The sequence below is a fragment of the Otolemur garnettii genome, unplaced genomic scaffold, assembly GCF_000181295.1.
Source record: "Otolemur garnettii isolate 467f Iridium unplaced genomic scaffold, OtoGar3 scaffold00024, whole genome shotgun sequence".
Taxonomy (NCBI): domain Eukaryota; kingdom Metazoa; phylum Chordata; class Mammalia; order Primates; family Galagidae; genus Otolemur; species Otolemur garnettii.
In genome coordinates, this window is record NW_003852419.1 from 12,824,254 (window position 1) to 12,845,364 (window position 21,111).

The 21,111-nt window shown below is 40.8% G+C and overlaps 1 protein-coding gene across 2 annotated transcripts in view; it reads right to left on the reverse strand.

The window, feature by feature from the left end:
• The window catches only part of RTN4 (reticulon 4), an 82,354-nt gene extending 78,160 nt beyond the window's left edge, over nucleotides 1–4,194 (reverse strand). Inside the window, exon 1 of one of the 2 annotated variants that reach the window (XM_012804020.2) lies at nucleotides 3,346–4,194. In XM_012804020.2, the coding sequence (XP_012659474.1) occupies nucleotides 3,346–3,904 (559 nt within the window). In that variant the 5' untranslated portion in view covers nucleotides 3,905–4,194. The remainder of the gene's footprint in view (nucleotides 1–3,345) is intronic. The other variant, XM_012804021.2, reaches the window with a different exon arrangement.
• Nucleotides 4,195–21,111: the final 16,917 nt, after the last annotated feature.

Below are 21,111 nucleotides of genomic sequence, written 5' to 3' on the forward strand. Positions count from 1 at the left end.
CATTAATATATTGCAATGGAGATGCTCAGGCACAGCAGCAAATGGTAAAATCACAGCTTACCAACTGATGAAAATCAGAGTTTACTCAAAAATAATGTAAATGGCAATGTTAGACACTCAAGTGTTAGTGATCTACACCTCTTCCAGACAGGCTGGTCTCCATCTCCCTCAGGCTCTGCACATTTCTCAGCTTTTCTTTATTGACATGTCCTCTCAGTGTCAATGAATCTTCAAAACGTATTCTAGCTCCAAAATCACAATATAATTATTTAAGGTGCATATTTCTATAATAAAAAGCCAAATTTTCACTGGCCCATTAGAGACTCCAAATGATCTAAGTCCACGCTCCCACTAGTTTTTCCTCATTAGTCTTACTAGACTCTTAAACATGCATAAAGAACTCAATCTTACCTCCAGTTTTTACTATAGGAGTTTCTTGGAAATTTTTGACCTCTGCAGCTCAAATCTCACCTTTCTCAGAAAGGCCTTCCTTAGTGTCACCCAATCTAAAAAATTCCCCACATGTCCCAATCATTCTCTAAGCCACCATCCTGTTTATTTTTCTCATTAACACCACAATTGTAAGTTTTTTATTTGTGCTTATTATCTGTACTCCTCACATGGGAAGAACATGTGTATCTTGCTTATTGCTAGACCCTTAAATTCTGTAACAGTGCCTTGACAGGTAATCAATAATAGGTTGAATTAATGAAAAAATTTTTCAGTGCATTAAGAAACCTAGATACACCGAAATGGCTTACCTATCCATAACCATAATCACAATGTTCTTCATTGATTAAAAGAACTCAAGTTTCCAAATAGGTATCATAGATACACATTAGGGGACTATGTAAAAACAGAGTCCATGGGTAGGCAATATTCTTTCTCCTCTGCCTTCTAAACTTAGTATTCCAACAGTCAAAATTCCAGGAGATGCTGTTGCCCTATGAAGCCCCACTGTTCAGAGAACAGAACTATTCTCTTTGTTCCTATGCAGTAATATGTTAGTGTGCTTTTGTCTGCCATTAAATTTCTTGTTTAAATTTTTCATATTACACTCTATTTTTCTATCTCACCTTAGTTTCCCTCAAATATGTCTTTTCATACAGAAAAAGTAAAGACTGAATGAATTATTCCTCATCTTCTAGATCTTTAGTGCAGTGATTAGAGTTTGGTAGTTCCTGGGAGCACAGTCAATACCAATGTTATTCAGAAGCATCACAGTTGGCTTATTTTCCCAATTGAATTGAGAAAAAAAAACTGTGTCATCTCATGCTGACTTTCTTTTTCTAGGAAATAAGCTACCTCTAAAATTCTAGGAGGATATTAAAATTTCTCAGCAGTTACATCACTTGATTCTTGACCTTTGATACATAAACATGCTATTGCTAGTTGGACACTTTCTGTCCCCAAAGTACTGCATATAATATGCATTCCCCATCTCTAACAAACTTGATTTTTTTCTTCCAAAATAATTTCCTAAGATGAAAAGGGCAATAAAACAATTCTCCTAAAAATAATTAAGTTTAATAATAACAACAAGCAATCAAGGACTTATATGAATGAAAGGATTTGAAAATTATTTTATGGACCATACATACAGTCACACCTCACTTAACCACAGGGGGATATATTCTGAGAACTATGTCATTAAGCTATTTTGTTCTTGAGAGAACATTAGATAGTACAACCTACTATATACACCTAAGCTATATGGCACAGCCAATTGTTCCCAGGCTACAAGCCTATATAGTATATAACTGTACTAAATATTGCAGGCAATTGTAACACAATGGTTAAGTATCTTAGTACTAAGTATTTGACATAAGAAGGCAAAAAAACGGTAAACTTATATAGTGCCCTTACCATGAATATAGACTGCAGAACTGGAAGTTGCTCTAGGTGAGATGGTGAGTGAATGGGAAGGCCTAAGCTGTTACTACACTTTACGGTAGACCTTATAAGTACTATACACTAAACCTATACTAAACTTATTTTTAAAAATGTTTCTTCAATAATAAATTTACCTTATCTTGCTATAATTTTTTTTTACTTTATAAACTTTTTAAATTTTCTTTAGCTTTTAGACTTTTGTCAAAGTATTTAACTTAAAACACAAACACGTTGTGTAGGTACATTTTTTTTCTTTATATCCTTGGCTTTTTTGTATTTTTAATCTTTTTTACTTTTTAAGCTTTTCTGTTAAAAACTAAGACAAAGACATACATAAACATGCTACTGCTAGTTGAGACACTTTCGCCTAGACTACAGAATCAGGATCAAGACGTCTCCAGGAGGTAGGAATTTCTCAGCTCCATTATAATATTATAGGACCACCACAGTTCCTCATGCGGAACACGACTCTCTGTCAACCTAAAACAGGTAACTTACAATTCATCACGTCTCATGATAAATCTGTCACAAGTTCAATTAGCCAAGAAGCGGCAAGAAATCCACAGGTTTTCCTTTCTTTAAGGATGTCAACCATTTTACCTTTTCTTTTTTTCTCCTAAGACTCAAGCATGAGGCATGCAATAAAAGGCCGTGCCAGTCTACACTAACAGCTAGCAACTCCTCCACCCTGGTGGAACTGCGCCCCCTCGGAACACAACCCCGAGATCCTATTTCCCTGGCTCTGTTTAGCTGGTGGGGAGTCGCCACATCACACCCTGGCAAGGTGGGCGGTGGCAGGACTTGGCCAGAACTCTCTCCCAGCCAAGTCTCCGAGCACCGCACTGCACCGCTGGAGGCGCTCTCCCTTCACTGCGGATGGGTCAGTGTGGACATTTCCCACTCGCCCAGCTCCCCACAGCGCAAAAGGACAGAGGAGGGTGAAGCGCAGGGAGGCCACTCACGCCAGGGTAGGGGTGAGGAGGGGACCCGGAGCTGAATGCAGGCAAACAGACCTGCACTTTTCGCAAGGAGTAACCCAGACGGGTAGACAAAAGCCCCTCCTAAAAGGATTCAAGTGCCAAGGCCTTTCCATCCTCACCCCAAAGCCTAACCAGCCCAATAAATCCGCAACCCCAGTTCCCGTCCCTACGAGGGGTGGGTGCCTAACTTCTGAGACGCAATGAAACAGGGACCAGCGGGAAGCACTAGAGAGCCCAGAACGGCGCACGTGCTGCCCAAAACCAAGACAGACAATGAAGAACAAGCCCAGGCTTCCGCGGCTGCCCCACCCTTCTGCCAGCGCCTCCCACCAGTCGGGGCGCCATATCCCCGACGTCCCCAGACAAAGCTCCCGGGCAGAGAGCAGGCCATGCCGGAGGCATCAGCGGCTGCACACAAAAGAGGGAGGGGCAGGAGGGGCGCGAGGGGCGGCGCGGCGGGAGGCTGACTCACCCACAGAGCCCGAAGAGCCCCTGCGCTTGGGCGCGGCCGGAGTGGAGGGGGGCGCGGCCGGGGCTGGTGCGGGCGGGGTCCACGCGGGCTCGGCCTGGGGGCTCACGCCGGCTGGGGGCGGAGGGGGCGGCCGGGCCGGAGGCTCGTCGTCCTCGAGCAGCTTGGAAGGCGAGGCTGCGGCAGCGGACGGCAGGGATGGCGCCGGCGCAGTCGACGACACGGGGCTCGGGTCCCAGGACGCCTGTCGCTCCGGGGCGGCGGGGGGCGCGGCCGGCAGGGGCCCCCGGGGCGCCGGGGGCACGAAGTCATTTCCGAAGTCCAGCAGGGGCGCGCTGGCGGCGGGGGCAGGGGCCACCGGGGCCGCAGACAGCCCGGCGGCTGGCTTCCTCTCCAGCACCTCCAGTTCCTCCAGATCCTCGTCTTCTTCCTCTTCTTCCTCCTCCTCCTCCTCTTCCTCTTCGTCCTCGGGCTCCCTCACGAACTGGTACTTGAAGGCTGGCTGAGGCCGGGGCGGGCTGTCCGAGCTCGAGACCAGAGGCGACTGGTCCAGGTCTTCCATGGCTGGCGGGTCGGAGATGCTACTGCAGCTGCTGCGGCCGCGGGAGCCGCTTCTCAGAGCCGCAGGCGGTTGTGGGGGTTGGGGAGGACGCAGAGGGGCTGGGCCGAACGAGTAGGGGACCTGCTGTCGCGAAGGTTCCCGGAACAATGAGACTGTTCCTACTGCTTCAGCACCCGTGATGCGCCACCCGCCGCGTCCCGGCTTGCTGCCGCCGCCCAGACGAGCAAAGGAGCGAGGCCAGCGGACTCTCCGCCCAATTTGGCGTGACTCACCCTCCTCCAGGGAGGGCAGGGACTGGCGCGGGAGGGAGAGAGCCAATCGGCTACAGGATAAAGAAGATGGGCAAGCAGCCCGCCCAACGGAAAGGGAGGGAGATTAAGGTGGGCGGGGCTGGCTGCTCATCCTCTCTCTTACCGGCTGGGATTGGACTCCGCGGGCGAGGCTTGGTCTATGCTCTCCACCCTTGGTTCTGGGTGGACAGGAGTTGGGGTGGGGTCTTCGCCTTGCCAGCAGCTGGAGATCAGTTAGTTGCTAACCCAACTGAGAAAGGAAGGGTGCCCCTGGCCTGGAGAGGTTGGCGAGGTTCTCGGCGCGCCACCGGAAGGGCGTTATCCTGGGGGACTGGGGATGGAAACTTTCCTCCCGAGAAAGGAAAAAAACAGACTGGAGAAAGGTACTAACGGGACTGTGAAGTAGGCCCTAAAGATTTTTAAAAGATTTTTGAAATAAAAGGTTATATTTTTTTCTCTTAAATTCCCAAACCACATCACTACTGCCACTAACCTAAAAGAAAAGAAAAATGGGGGGTTTTTGACAGTGTCAGGCTCATTCCCAATCTAAACTGCAGTCCCTGGAATGAACAGGCAAAACAGAGGTGTGCTAAATTATCTGAGGTCAGGGGCTGACCGTTTTTTTGCAAATCTGTTCTTCCTAAGAGGGTGTAGGGCTCTGCTTCTGATGGACTCTTTCTAACATGGTAGGAGAATGAGTCACCCTAAGGGACACAGAGGGGAGAGGAAAGTAGTAACAGAAAGATGCTTCAGTAAGCTAATTTGGTTCACATTACATTTCAATCACCTTGGGCTCGTGAGTCAACATTTCAGATGATTCAGGCTTTCTGGGAGTCAGGAAGCTCAACACTCATTCGTTTGATATGCGTGCGGGAATAAGCATGATCCCCAGTCCACTTTTTCCAAGACTGAGGAATTAAAAGAAAGTAGTTGCAAAACATGTAGGTATCAGCATCCTTTTCATCTTTCTGATATATCTTTCAAAAATATTCACCTCATGTCTACTCTGGAGGTCCTGGAGAGAGGATGATAATCTGCTTTCAAGTTGCTCACAGTCTAAACCAGTGCTGTCCATTCCTTTAGTCACTGGGTCCTTTTGGCTATTGAGCACTTGAAATATAACTTGTCTGCAGTGAGATATGCTGTCAGTATAAAATGCACACTGAAGTTCAAGAATATGTACCAAAAAGTGTAAAATATCTCAATTTTCATATTGGTTACCTGTTGAAAGTGATATTTTGGATATATTGGGGTAAATGTAACACATTATTAAATTGACTTGTTTCTTTGTTTTAAAGCAGCTTCTAGAGTATTTTAAATGTGGCTCACTTATTTTTATTTAAGACTGCTAGATAAATGGTTAAAAAATGTTGATTTGGCTCCGTGCCTGTGGCTCAAGTGGCTAAGGCGCCAGCCACATACACCTAAGGTGGCGGGTTCGAATTCAGCCCGGCCCACCAAACAACAATGATGGCTGCAACCAAAAAATAGCCGGGCGTTGTGGCAGGCGCCTGTAGTCCCAGCTCCTTGGGAGACTGAGGCAGGAGACTAGCTTTGGAGGTTGCTGGTGAGTTGTGATGCCACGGTACTCTACCCAGGGGGATAGCTTGAGGCTCTGTCTCAAAAAAAAAAAAAAAAAGAAAGAAAAAGAAATGTTGTTTTTCATGGGGAATCACTGGTTATTTAAGCAAATTATTAGCTCCACCTCATTAATATTATTGTAGGCTTAATTTGGGAATTAAAAAAGAAAAGTAAAGGTTGAGGGGAGAGATGAATAGGTGGAACATGGGAAATTTTTAGGGTAGTGAAACTTTTCTATATATACCGTAATGGTGGATACATGACATTATGCATTTGGCAAGTTTTGAATTGTACAATGGTATTGCCGTTAGGGTTTCACGGACAAGCAATGTCACAAAGAATAAGCACACTTACTGAAATTGTGTTTTAAGTAAAAAGTGACCTTCTGCTCACTCAGGCAAAATGGCGAGCTTTCTTTATTCATTGTTGGTTTATATAATCAATTTTGTGCATGCACACTATACAGTAATGACCTCATTAATATTCATTACAATCCCTCTGCACATGCGCATTGGACATCAATAACTTCATTAATCCATTTAAACATCTTGTGACCACCCACCCTGTAAGTAGCTCCTTCCTAGTAATCTGATAATCCACCCAACATACACCTTTAAGCATAACTCTTTCAACATAACCCAGTTTAACATATCTTAATGAAGAACATGTTGTCAGTCATTACTTTCTTTGTGCTTAGCTGATGAGGCCTGAGACTATGGAGGAATAAGGTAGATTGAATACCTGCCCTTGCTGACCTTGCCAGTTTGGAGGCTGTTACTTCGAATCTTTAAGCAAGGCATAAAGAAACTTCTTAGGCATATAGGAATTTGTGTGCAAACCTCTGCTCCGATGTAGGCCTTAAGTCAGGGGGGGTTTGCTGGAACCTTCTTCTATAAGGAATTTTCAGGCTGGACTTCTCAAAAGCCTTTCACGAGCCCAGGTTTCATCTGTGCCATTAGATACCTGTATGCATTGGATAAAGTCCTCTTCTCTTGAGGTCCCCGAGCACATTTCCCTTCCCAGACCTGTCAGCAAGTGACCTTCGTCACCTACCACAGATCAGGAAAGGTTACTGATGGGTATCTGGCCAGTTTTCCAAAGGGCTTTTTTATTGGCCTTACAAAGTCAACCTTAATTCCTTAATACAGTCTGGAAATGCCATTCTAGCCAGAGCCTTGGTCATATTAGGCCTGCAACCAACCTTGACCTATACAAAATCCATTCTCTATTCAGAATAGAAATATAAGTATTATAAAATCAACTCCTTCAGCCATGCTAGCCCAACACTGACAATTAGTGTTGGACCTAAAATAAAACTTTTAAGTTCTAAGAAGAAATCACGTAATAAGCAGGTGAAAGTCATAATTAAAGTTGAACCTCATCTTTCCTCTTTAACTTCCTTGAATCCTCTGCATTATCAGTGCATTTCCTTAGGCTATTTCAATATCCATTGTTTTCCTGGTGAAATTAACTTCAGAAAACTAATTTTGGTCTAGCAAATTCAAACAGAGGAATTCCTACAACATGTCAGACAAATAAAAATGTGTTCTCATAAGAAAAAAGAACCACAGAAAAGAGTCCACAAAATTAAATAACTCAATCCAGTATATGGCCTACTCTTCCTAATTCCTAAAGATTGAAATGGAAATTCTGTTATTTCATCTTCAGTGCATAAAGAGAGAAGCCAGGTGGTGATTATATTTAGAATAAACATTTGTTTGTTCAGTTAAAATCCGAGTAAGATCTGGTGATAAGAATAAATGAAACACATTTTCTAGCATCAAGGAATGTGTAGATAGATATAGGCACATATGCAAGTGTGTGTGTTTGCACATAGTAGTTCCACCTCATTCACAGTTTCGCTTTGTTTCAGTTACCTTTAGTCAACTATGATTTGAAAATATTAAAAGGAATATTCCAGAAATAATTCATAAGTTCTAAATTGCACACCATTGTGGGTAGCATGATGAAATCTCACACAATCCTGCTCCATCCCACCAAGGACAGGAATCATCACTTTGTTCAGCATGCCCACATGTCTGCCCTCCCTGCCTGCCACTTAGTAGCCATCTCAGTTATTAGAGGAACTGTCATAGTATCACAGTGCTGTGTTCAAGTAATGTTTATTTTACTTAATAATGGCCATAAAAAAGCTCAAGACCCTGGTAATTTGGATTGCCACAGAGAAGCTGTACAGGACTTTATTTAAATGAAAAGCTAAAAGTTTATTTATAGCTATGGATGTAAAGGAGAAAATATGGTACATATGGAGTTTGTTACTGTCCTTGGTTTCAAACATCTACTAGGGGCCTTGGAATATATTCCCTGAGGTTAAGGGAGGGAACTACTCTATATGAGTATATATAGGAAGACAAAGGGAGAGAGAGAGAGAGATGTGGAAATATTCTGGCAGGATTTGAGGAACACTTCAAAAAGGTAATCAATACTTGATCTTTTAAGGCAGAGAAATAAAGAAAGGAAAGCATTTAAAGAGAGGGAATAACATCTACAGAGGGAAGAGGAAGTGAAACTTCAACAAAGATTCAAAGCATAAAGAGACTTCTGGTGTAGCTAGAGAAGTAGGAAGTGATTGAAGATAAAACCAGAAAAATAAGCTAAGCAGGACTGCAGAGGGTTTCCAATGCCATGCTAAAGAGTGTATGTATTATTCTCTAAGAGCTAAAGAATGGATGTATTATTCTCTACAAGTTATTAAAGGTATTTTTAAGCAGGGTGGTGGGATGACTTGATTGGTAGTTTATAAAAATAACAGAGAGAGAATTATGGGTGCTATAGTAAGGAAACAATTTAAGATGCAATTGCAATATTTTAGGTAATCATTGTCAGATAACAGGATAGCAACTGTGGTTTAAGTTATAAGTGTAGTTACTGCTTATAATTCATACAAAAGTTGATGAGAGCCTACCAATAGCATAGGAAATAGAGAGGAGAAGATAAATTTGAAAAAACCATTTAAGAAAGCAAATTTATAGAATTTAGTGACTAATAGGATGAAGGGGCTGATACAAAAGAACAAAGAAAAGCTGATTCTAAGGTTTAAGCTTAGGTGACAAGGTAAAGTAGTGCTGCCATTATCAAAGAAAAGAAGTCAAAGGAGGAAGCACAGTTTGGATGAAAAATGCAGGGGAGAATATAATGACCCAAGTTTTTAGATACATTGAACTTGAGTTGACTGCAGAACATTGGAGTAGAAATAATCACAAATCAGCTGGAAAACCAAGGCTAGACTTAGGATAGAGATTTAGTCTGGAGAGCTAGAACCTAAACCTGTTAGGCTTCATGGGAGGGAGGGAGGGAAATGGTGGGGCGGGTGATGGGGTGGCCCAGCAGGTGGAGGGATACTGTTGGCTACCCATGGGAGAAAATGGCCAAGAACAGAGCCCTGGAAAACATCAACATGTAACACGTCTGGACGTACTTGAACACCACTTAACCTTTACTTTTCTGAGTAAATCAAATCAAAACAAAACAGAAAGCTCCTTCACTTTTCTTCATAGGCCCAGTTCTTTAGTTTTTAAGTGGATGCCCCTTTTAGCGTCTCTATTCACCTTAAATATTAAACTCAGATCTCAAAATAATATTCCAGTAAATGGTCAGTATAATTATATTTAGCACTAAGTAATCTCTAACAATAGAGCCAGCACCTATAATTTAAGCCTACAGATAATCCTAAGCCCTCATTAAGCTAATGACTCCAGCCTCTTAGCCAATAACAAGTAGTAGAATTGCCTTGCAGACTTTTGCCTCTTCCCATAACCATCCACTAATGAAGGCACTAAAGGCACAGAAATAGCTTCAAGAAAAGCAATGAGATTAAGCAAGCTCCATTAAATTACAAAATAAACTGGATAATAAGTAATTCTGTTTATGTTATTTGTATTTATGAAGTTTTAGATTTTTTTAAAGTTAACAGATCTACATTGCTCCTATGTAACTTGTTTTCAGAGAACCCAGAAACACAGCCATCCGTAGAAATGCTGTCATATATTACCCTGCCTGTGTCTTCTTTGAAACTCATTTTCCCTTTATTACTAAAAAGTTTTGTGATCTAAGATTTCCATTTTATCTTACTTTTATTTATGGTCTCAAGGAGAAACTTCCCCCCATTGAGTAGTGAAAGAAATGTTGTAAATAATTTGTGAATGACAAAATGCTACCTACTCTAACGAGCTGAATTTGGCATATTGTGTTTAATTCCTCTCCTTCCCAACCCCCCAGTAAAATGTCAGTTAAGCAATAAAAATCATGTTAACCTACAAGGACAAAGAGAATAAGAAAGGAGGCAACAGCAGATAAAAAATTTTAACACATTTTTGGAAGACAAAAAGCAGATGGAGAAGTTACTGGTTTAGCAGAGTAGATAAGTACTAGCATTTGAAGTATCCCATAAAAAGGCCTGAGCAGCCCCACAGTCACACCTACCAGTCTCCCTCCTTCTTCCCGAAGAGCTTCCAGTCCCTTTTCCTACTGCTCAAACGTGAAACAGAAAAACAAGAACCATCAGACATTTGACAGAAGCCTCAAAAACTAAAACCAAAAAGAAACAGAAAAAGAAAACTTGAAGGATCACAGACATAACAGAGAACAGAAGAAAAGAAAGGAACTATAATTAGTGTGTAAAGGGAGGTAAAGGAAGATATCACTTCCCATAAAACAAAACAGAAACAGAAAAATAAAAAAAATCACAGAACATGAAAGAGTTCACAAATTAAAACCAATTATATGTTCATAGCAATATTATTCTCGATAGTCAAAAGGTAAAAACAAACAAATGTCTATCAACAGATGAATGGATAAATGAAATGGGGTATATACCTACAAAGAAATATTATTAAGCCTTAAAGAGGAATGAAATTCTGATGCATGGTACCACATATATGAACCCTGAAGACGTTATGCTATGTGAAATAAGCTAAACACAAAAGGCTAAATATTGGATGCTTCCACTAAGATGAGGTACCTGGAATAGCCAAATACACAGAGACAGAAAGTAGAGCAGTGGGCAGCAGGTGGTATGGGGAAGAAATAATGGAAAGTTAGTGTCTAACACGTACAATTTCAATATGGGATGGTGAAAATGTTCTGGAGATAGACAGTAGTGGTGGTTGCACAACAATGTAAATACCACTAAACTAGTTAAAATAGTAAATTTTATGTCATGTATAGTTTACCGATGAAAATTATTACATTTTTTAAAATCAATAGAAGTGTTAAAAGATAAAATTGGCCTAAGAACAGTGGCTCCCACCTGTAAACTCAGCACTTTGGGAGGCCAAGATGGGAGGATCATTTGAGCACAGGAGTTCTAGACCAGCCTGGGCAATATAATAGAGACTTCATCTCTACAAAATAAATTTTAAAAAAAATTGGCCAGGCACAATGGCATACACCAACTCCATGGGAGGCTAGAGGATCACTTGAGCCCTGGAGTTAGGGGATACAGTGAGCTATAATTACACCACTGCACGCCAGTCTGGGGGACGAAGCAAGATCCTGTCTCAAATAACAACAACAACAAAAGCTAACATTGAAGAATCTCCCAGAAAATAGAAAAAGGGAAAAATGACATATTAGCAACATACAAATAGAAACTAAAGTTTAAAAGGTAAGCAATACCCAACAAATTTAAAGGTTCTAAAGGGAAAAAAAGGCAATACCAATCAATGTTGGTGAAAGGACAGAACATTTCAGTTAACTAGAGGGAACAAGTTCAGGAGATCTGTTGTTCAACTATCTATTAAATAGTTAATAACAATATACTGTTTTTGTTTGAGACAGAGTCTCAAGCTGTCGCCCTGGGTAGAGTGCTGTGGCTTCATAGCTCATCACAACTTCCAATTCTGGATCAAGCGATCCTCTTGCCTCAGTTTTTTAATTTTTAGTAGAGATGGGGTCTCTCTTTTGCTCAGGCTGGTCGTGAACTCATAGCTTAAGTAATCTACCCGCCTCCCAGAGTACTAGAATTACAGGCCTAAGACACTATGCCTGGTCAACAATATATATATATTTTTGAAAATTGCTACAAGAATAGATTAAGTGTTCTCCTCACAAAAAATAAGAATGCAAAAATACACGTTAATAAAGTCAATTTAGGGGCAGCGCCTGTGGCTCAGCTGGTAGGGCACTGGCCCCATATACTGAGGGTAGTGGGTTCAAGCCCAGCCCCAGTCAAACTGCAACAAAAATATAGCTGGATGTTGTGGCAGGCACCTGTAGTCCGAGCTACTTGGGAGGCTGAGGCAAGAGAATTGCCTAAGCCTAGGAGCTGGAGGTTGCTGTGAGCTGTGTGATGCCACGGCACTCTACAGAGGGCAACAAAGTGAGACTCTGTCTCTAAGAAAATAAAATAAAATAAAAATAAAGTCAATTTAGCCACCGCACAATGTATACATTATATCATACATGATAAATGTATGTAATTTTTATTTGCCTATTTATTTATTTTTTGAGACAGAGTCTCACTTTGTCACCCTCAATAGAGTGCTTTGGCATCATAGCTCACAGCAACCTTAAACTCTTGGGCTCAAGTGATTCTCTTGCCTTAGCCTCCCAAGTAGCTGGAACTACAGGTGCCCATCACAACACCCAACTATTTTTGGAGACAGGGTCTCACTCCAGCTCAGGCTAGTCTCAAACCTGTGAGCTCAGGCGATCCACCCACCTCGGCTTCCCAGAGTGCTGGGATTACAGGTGTGAGCCACCACGCCTGGCCTTTATTTGCCAATTTAAATAAATAAATAAACCCAAAGAAGCAATACCATTTACAACAGTATTAGAAAACAATTAAAGAATGGACATAACAAAATATGCCTAAGACTATTACACTACAAGGTATAAACATTGATGAGAGAAATTAAAGAAGCCAGAGAGAGCCTTAAACTTGATTTCAAGACTTATGATAAAGCTACAATAATTAAGACAGTATAGTAGCATTGCCGTAGAGATAAGCAAATCAATCAATGGAATAGAATATAGCGCGTACAGAAATAGGCCCATAGACCCACACATATATAGTCAAATTAATTTTTTCATTAAGTTATCAAGGTATTTCAAGGGAGAAAAATCATCTTTTCAACAAATGGTGCTAGAAGGATTGGACAGCCATATGCAAAAAATAAAATAATTTTGATTCTTACCTCATATCATATTCAACCATTAACTGAAAATGAATCATGGGCCTAAATAGAACAATTACAAAATTGAGAAAAATTTTTGGAGATAACATAAAATAAAATGTTGTCAAGGAGATACAATGTTATCACCTGTGTTCAAACACTTTGGAAAAACATCTGGTGGTCTCTTACAAAGTTAAACATCCTAATCATATGACTCAGCCATTCCATACCTAGGGATTTATCCAAGAGAAATGAAAACTGGAAACAACCCAAGTGCCCGTCACTTGGATGGATCCATGCGTTATACCTTTGGAATGCTACTCAGCAATAAAAAGGCATAAACTATTGATATACACAACAGCGTGGAAGAAACTTGTAAGGATCATATTAAGTGAAAGAAGCAAAACCCACAAGCCTCCGCGTTATACGACTCAGCGTAGGTGGCATTTTAAATCCACAGGCAGAACTGCAGGTATTGGGGGAGGGGAGTGACCGCACAGGGGGCTGAGGGAACTTACTCGAATGAGAAAAATCATTGGTGGCTTGATTGTGATGACCATCACAGAACTATCCACATTGTCAAAACTCATTGAACTGGACATTCAAAATGAGTGAACTTTATTGGGTACAAATTATACCCCAATAAAGCTGACTTTTAAACAAAAAGATATAGATGTTAGAAGAAAGCTAACAGCTCAGTTTGGGAGGCCTATGAATTATTATTATACTAATAAGAGATCCAGAAAGAAAAAGCAGAGAAAATGCTAAATTCCCTCTTAATCTAATTTATCCTCTACAAAGGTGAACTTTCAGTCGGGTACTCCGCGCTCCATGACAAAGCATTATTTGAGTTTATGTTTTACTTTAGCACTACTAATTTTCTGAGTGCCAAAAAAATGTTTTAACACTACTTCTTAGGCAATATTTCCTCTCTTAAATAACCCTCTACTTCTATGAAATTGATAGTTCTATAAATAAAATCTAATTCTAGCCTAATTTGTTATCGGGGCAAATTGCTATTTTCAGATGACTGTGTACTACTGTAACTTAAAAGCATAAAGTATTATTTAAAACAAATGTATCCCAAGCATATTGTACTTTCATTACGGTGCTTCTGAAACCTAGCAATTCATCTTTCTCTGAACAGTTTTATTGAGATGAAATTCACATACCATACAATTCACACGTTAAAAGTGTGCAATTCAATGCCGGTCATTCATCCTTTCTCCAGTTTTTGAATAAGACATAGAAGAAAAGACAGTGTGAGTCAGTGGATCAAGATTGTAGATCCAGTTTTGCTTTGCCTTAGCTAGGTCACCTCTGGGCTGCAGTAACCTCAGCAGCCAAGCCGGGGTTTAAACTAGATGATTTCTCAGTCCCTAGCTCTGATATACCTTCAAGATCATTTTGTTTATTTTCTTAGCACCAACCCCAAAGAGTGAGATAAGCAGCACAGGAAGATGTACTTTACAGTAGGACAGTTGCAACAGTGCTCTGAATTAAAGATGGTGCTGGCAGATTTATTACAGCACTTGGAAGTCTTTATAAATGTAATGAGATTCTTCAGAGCCTTTCTTGAAAGAAGTCAGTTTCCTTTTACACATTCCAAAGTAAGAAAATAAAGAGAAAGAGGAGAGTCACATAGTATGTGTTTAACTTAGATGAGCTGCTTTTCTCTAATTTTATTTTTCTCATTTCTAAAAGGAAATATGAAAACTCTGTGGAAAGCTGAATAGACTTACAAATACAGTCAGGACAACCATATTAAAGTCAGTGACTCAGCCAAATGCCTTAATCAAAAATATAAATAATCTTGCCAGCATAGCTTTTACTGAAGTCAAAAATGCAGAGTCCCCACAAAGGCATAATTGATATGCAATATTTTATCACACAGATATTTTAATAGTTCATCACTTCATTTAAAATATTTCTTTTCCCTTTTTCAAATAATACAATTGGCTCAATTACCTTACTTTATTTTTTGAGATAGGGTCTCACTCACTATGTCACCCTCGGTAGAGTCCCCTGGTGTCTCAGCTCACAGCAACCTCAAACTCTTGGGTTTAAGTGATTTTCTTGCCTCAGCCTCCCAACCATCTGGGACTACAGCTGCCCACCACAATGCCCAGCTATTTTTGTTGTTGTTGTTGTTGTTATCATTGTTGTTTAGCAGGCCCCACCCAGGCTCAAACCCACCAGCCTCAGCGCACGTGGCTGGCACCTTAACCACTGAGCTATGGGCACCGAGCCTACCTTTCATTTTTAAATAAATAAACACACCTACATTTCTGAAAAACTTACATGGGATCTCTTAGTACATATTGTTATGGTTGAACCATTTCTCCCCAAAAGATAGGTTGACATCCTCAGAATGACCTTATTTGGAAACAGAACCATTGCAGATGTAATTAGTCAAGATGAGTTCATACTGGAGTAAGGTGGGCCCTTAATCCAGTTTGACTTAATTTCTTTCTATGAAGAAGAGAAGATAGAGACATGGAGAAGATGGCCACATGAAGACAGGCAGATAGAAGAGTTATGCCACCACAAGCCAGGAAACCTCTGGGTCTACCAGAAACTGGGAGAGGCAAGAATGGATCCTCCCCTCGAGGCTTTGAAGGGACCATGACTTTGCCCTCACCTTGATTTTGCACATCGAGCCTCCAGACCATTTGCAAGGATAAATATGTTGTTTTAAGCCACCCAGTTGGTGGTACTTTGTTATGGCAGCCTTAGAGAACTAATACAAAAATAAACCTTAAAATCCAAACAATTGGCAGGCAGCGCCTGTGGCTCAAGGAGTAGGGTGCCAACCCCAGATACCAGAGGTGGCAGGTTCAAACCTGGCCCGGCCCAAAACTACAAACAAAAAAAAACCAAACAAACAGTTGGAAGGAAAGGACTGGCACGAACCATAAATCACTCTTGATCATCCTTGGTTCTTCTTGGCGATTAGGCAGTGGTGCCTGTTCCTGACTAGGCAATATCCAGGAGATAACCAGAGATAAGAATGTAAGCATCAGCTAATGTGAGAATAGCACAGAGCAGCCAATGTGAATCAGTCCAAGGAAACTTTAAGAAACTTTAAACAAAAATAGAGACAAGCAGTCTTCCAGGTCCCAGGAGAGTGCTACTCAACAAAAGCTGTGTCACGCCTGGGGCACATCCTGCCAATAGGAAAAGAGAACATTAGCAGTGGGTAGCCATCTGGGCCAAAGGTGACCTCAGGCCCATGAAAATTAAAAGCTGGTTACGGTGGGCAGCAAGACCATTTTAGTAAGCATTTGAGGGGATATTAGGCTGATCCACATCACTTTCATCTAAGAATTTCTCTACACGAGGCTGAATCCCTGGCATTGTCTATACTTGTATCATTTCCCTGCTCCCTAGTTTAGAGCTGATTAAGAATGATGTACACAAAACTCTAGTCAGGTCTCTCTCTCTCTCCCCCTCCTCCCCCAAAAATTGGCCCTGAGAGATAAGAATCTGGACTGTTTACGTGAACTTAGGATATGCATACTCAGAAGCAAGGGAACGGCCATGTTCCGCTTTGTGCACAACAAAGCCAGTCTGGAGAAAGAGAAAGAGAGAGAGAGAGAAATGAAGCAGATGAACAAAGTAAAAGATAGGTAAATGGCTTTGTTCTTGATGGGTCCCTAAATCCTAGTTGCAATCTTTCATGAAACCTGACAGTACTTTCTGCCTTCATTAATCTACTCTATTCTTTAAATAATTTTTGTTTTTTGTTTACACTGATTTAAAATAAGCTTTTAAACTAAAAGAAGCTTTACTAAGGAAGCTAGACATTATTATGTCATCTGTGTTATTAAATGTTTTTGTTGACAGCTACCTATAAAAGTTAGGCAGGAATGAGACTTTTCTGACTACCCTTTTGGCCTTCAAATTATGTAGATGTATTATGTATTCAAAAAATATTTAGTTTAAGAATTGTTATTGAAATAAGTTCTCGATATAGTGATTTTGTGTTCTACATCAAAACTTTAGGACATCTCATTTAATATGGAGCAAAACAACAGTTTAGAATTTTAAAACTCGGGATCCTGTATCATAGCTAGAAATTTTTACATGTAGAATAAGAGATTATGCAATGTGATATATGTCATCTAGGTTTAGAGCGGAGGCTTGATCTAAAAATAATACTTATTATCCAGAAAGTAACTCAACCCCCTTCATGGAACACTGTTGAATGCTTCAGAAACTCCTGACTCCAGAAAAAATGCACAAACACAACATACAATTTTATTTTATTTATTTATGTTTTTTTTTTTTTGAGAGAATATCACTATGTTGCCCTAGGCTAGAGTGCCATAGCACCATAGCTCACTGCAACCTCAAACTCCTGGGCTCAAGCGACCTTCTTGCCTTAGCCTCCTGAGTAGCTGGGTAGCTGGGAATATACGTGCATGCCACAACACCCAGCAATTTTTCTGTCTCTAGTAGAGAGAAGGTCTTGCTCTTGCTCAGGCTGGTCTCCAACTCCTGGGCTCAAGCAATCCACCCACCTCAGCCTCCCAGAGGGCTAGGATTACAGGCATGAGCCACCGTGCCCAGACAAAATATAGAATTTTAAATTGTTTATGCACCCTTGAAAGACTATCCCAGGATGTCAATAAATTTAAATTTATGTAGATAAAACAACTAAACTACCATACAATTAGCAAAAGACTGTTAAAAGTTAGGGAAGAAATCTAGGTCTCCTATGAGTTAGTGGGACTTTTGGAAGAGCTGAGAAATGATCTCAGTATCAAAATACTGATAGGATTTGGAGACATAGAAGGTACAGGAAACTGAGCACAGACAGGACAGAAAAGAGCAAAGTGTCTATGGGAACCCTAAGGATACAGGGCTAGTAGCAGCAAAGGTTTGCCTTAGCAAATTGTATATGGAAAGCTCCTAGCACAGAGTAGGGTACTTCAATAACAAATTAATACTAATCATTATTATTATTATTATCAGGGCAGAATAAAGTTACATAGATGAGTCCATATTCTAGAGGATTTTGAATATCAAAAGAGCAATTAAGACTTTACAAGTCAGTTCAGTGCCTGTGGTTCAAGGGGCTAAGGCACCAGCCACATACACCTAAGGTAGCAGGTTTGAATCCAGCCGGGGCCTGACAAACAATAATGATGGCTGCAACCGAAAAATAGCCAGGCATTGTGGCAGGTCCCTGCGGTCCCAGCTACTTGGGAGGCAAAGGCAGGAGACTCGCTTGAGCCCAGGAGTTGCAGGTTGCTGTGAGTTGTGATGCCACAGCACTCTACCCAGGGGGACAGCTTGAGGCTCTGTCTCAAAAAAAAAAAAAAAAGACTTTACAAGTCATGTTTTTGAGTAAAGAATTTGATTCATTAAAACTAACTGGAACATGTAAAGAATGGCTTGGAGAAAGTGAAGAGAGAATGGGTAGTAAGAGTGGTTCAGTGAGTTTTGTAACCCAAAACGTAAAGAGAACTAAAGCTAGGGTGGTGAGAATGGCAATAAGGGACCTATTTAAGGGACTTGAATAAATGGAGAAGGCTCAGGAACAAATTAGTGACATACAAGGGATAAGAGAAGGGTCAGAGAAAATATTGTACATTCTATTGTATTATTATTATGGATTTATTAAATGTTACTAAATGAACCTCCTGTTGTACAGATTCTACAGGTGTGACACTATTGGAATGTTTATCCTGGGTAAAGGGTGCAAACACCTCGGTGAAGCTGCCCATGGCTCACACCAAAACTAAGCTGCGACGCGACGTAGGAGGGAATTAGGGCTTTCTCTTCAGCCATGAACAGCTTTTCACTGAATGTGTAGGTGGTGATAGTGTTAAATATACCACACAGAATCACAGATTCCTTTTTTTTACCCATATGGAACTTCCGTGGTATACATGCCAGCTACCAGCCACTTTCAGCCTTAGCTATGCTTCACAGCTTATGAACCATCGATGACATTTTTATTTATTTCTTATTATTATTTTTGATAAGCAGAGTTTCACTTTCTTCTTCAGACTGGAGTTCTGTGGCATGTTCATAACTCACAGCAGCCTTGAACTGCTAAGGCTCCAGTGATCCTCCCACCTCAGCTTTCTGAGTAGCTGGGACTAGAGGTGTGTGCCACCACACTCAGCTAATCTTTTTAAAAAACTGCGTAGAGATGGGGTCTCACTGTGTTTTCCAGGTTGGCCTCAAACTCCTGGTCTCAAGCTATCTTCCCGCCCTGGCCTCCCAAAGTGATAGGATTACAGGAGTAAGTCACCATGCCCGACCTGATGAAATTTTAATAGAAATTTCTCATAGTAGAATCCTACGTATTCTCTTACCGTGTGAAGTACGATGTGTGAAGTATGACGTGGGCAGTTGAAGGTTTCCTTTCTCTCTTTATGATCACATCAGGTCTGCAGCTGCTGGAAGTCAGCAAAAAGAAGAGAGAAGGAGAAAATAAAGTGGTGTTTCTAAGATGCTAAGAAAAATGAAAAACATTACAGAAATGACAAAGTTTAGACATCATCTCTGTGGTCGAGGTTTATTTCCATCAATCACGTGACAGCTGTGTTCGTTCTCAGTACATACAATTCTGGTTTTAAGTTTTTGTTTTCAGAAGAAAGCACGCTATGTAAAGAATATGAAGTCAGAAAGATCTGGGTTCCGATTGCAGTTTTATCTCTAACTATGAGATGACCTTGAGCAAGTTAATTTTTTTTAACCCAGACGGCAGCAAGCAATTTCGGTAATTAATGAAGTTGGGTTGTCAAAGCTCTCTGCAAAGCACCCCAGAAAAAAGGACGCTTTTTACTTTTGTTTTACCTGTGTTGATTTTGACTCCCCAAAGATGGTATCTATGACTTAATCAGTTTTCTTTTTTGTTCTTTTAATACTTAATACATCTAGTAGAAATTTAATTAATTTTTTAAATTAAAGATGAAGGCAAGGGGTGGTGGCGCATACGTGGAGTCCCAGGTCTTTGGAAGGCCCAGGCAGGAGGACTGCTTGAGGCCAGAAGTTTGAGACCAGCCTAGGCAACAGAGTGAGACTGTATCTCTACAATTTTTTTTTTTTTTAAATTAGCTGAGCGTGGTGACACACACCTGTAGACCTAGCTACTCAGAAGCCTGGGTGACAGAGTGAAACCCAGTCTCTCGAAAAATAAATAAATAAAAAGATGAAGGCAAGAGGAAAGCTCTTCTGGAATGTTGCTGGCCGATAGGTAGGAGCTGTCGTCAGCAAACGTGTGCCTGGCTACCTAAGTAGCAGGAGAAAGAGAGAAGGTGCAGGTGGGGGCGGAAACAGTTACTTGTGTTTCTAATAATCTCCTGAAAAACACACAGAATTTTATGTTTTATATATGGTTGTTTTTCTTTTATTGCAAAGTCAATTCAATGCCCTAGACTTGGAAAGGACTGAGTATGGGGCTATAAAATTAATAATAGCATTACCATGTTAATGTGTTCTGCCTCTTATTTCTCTGCAGTTCCATAGCTTTTTATACCTTTTTAGTCCTAATAATGCCCGTGATTGTTATGTTTCAGTTGTACCTATTTTTAAATGCAGTGATCTCTTGAGGGATAACTGCTGAATTGTCAATGTCCGTGGAAGTCGTGGGTAATTTCTACATTCCTTTCCCACCCTCATTTATTCATCCCTTCAACAAATAGGCATGGAGCGCCTGTCCTATGCTCAGCACTGATACAATCTGATACAACAAATAGACATAGAGGTTTTATAAAAGCATTCACTAAGACATTACTAATTGAGAATTTGAAATGATTTCCATGCACAATGGAGTATAACTCAAACCCAACGTGATTTAATATATATTTGAGCTTAATATTTGTTCCCCCAAACTACAGTAATTTGATAAACCCTTTAAAACTTACTTATAATTTAAACTGTTCACATACTAATTAATCTCCAGTCATTTCTGAACCTACAAAGAAGTATTACAGGCTGGTGTAGTGGCTCCCACCTGTAATCCTAGCACTCTGGGAAGCTGAGGCGGGCAGATTGCTTGAGCTCAGGAGTTCCAAGACCAGCCTGAGCAAGAGTGAGACCCCCATCTCTATTAAAAATAGAAAAACTAAGGCAAGAGGATCTCTTGAGTCCAAGAGTTTGAGGTAGCTGTGAGCTATGATGCCATGGCACTCTACCCAGGGCAACAGAGTAAAATTTTGTCTCAAAATAAAAAAAAAAAAAA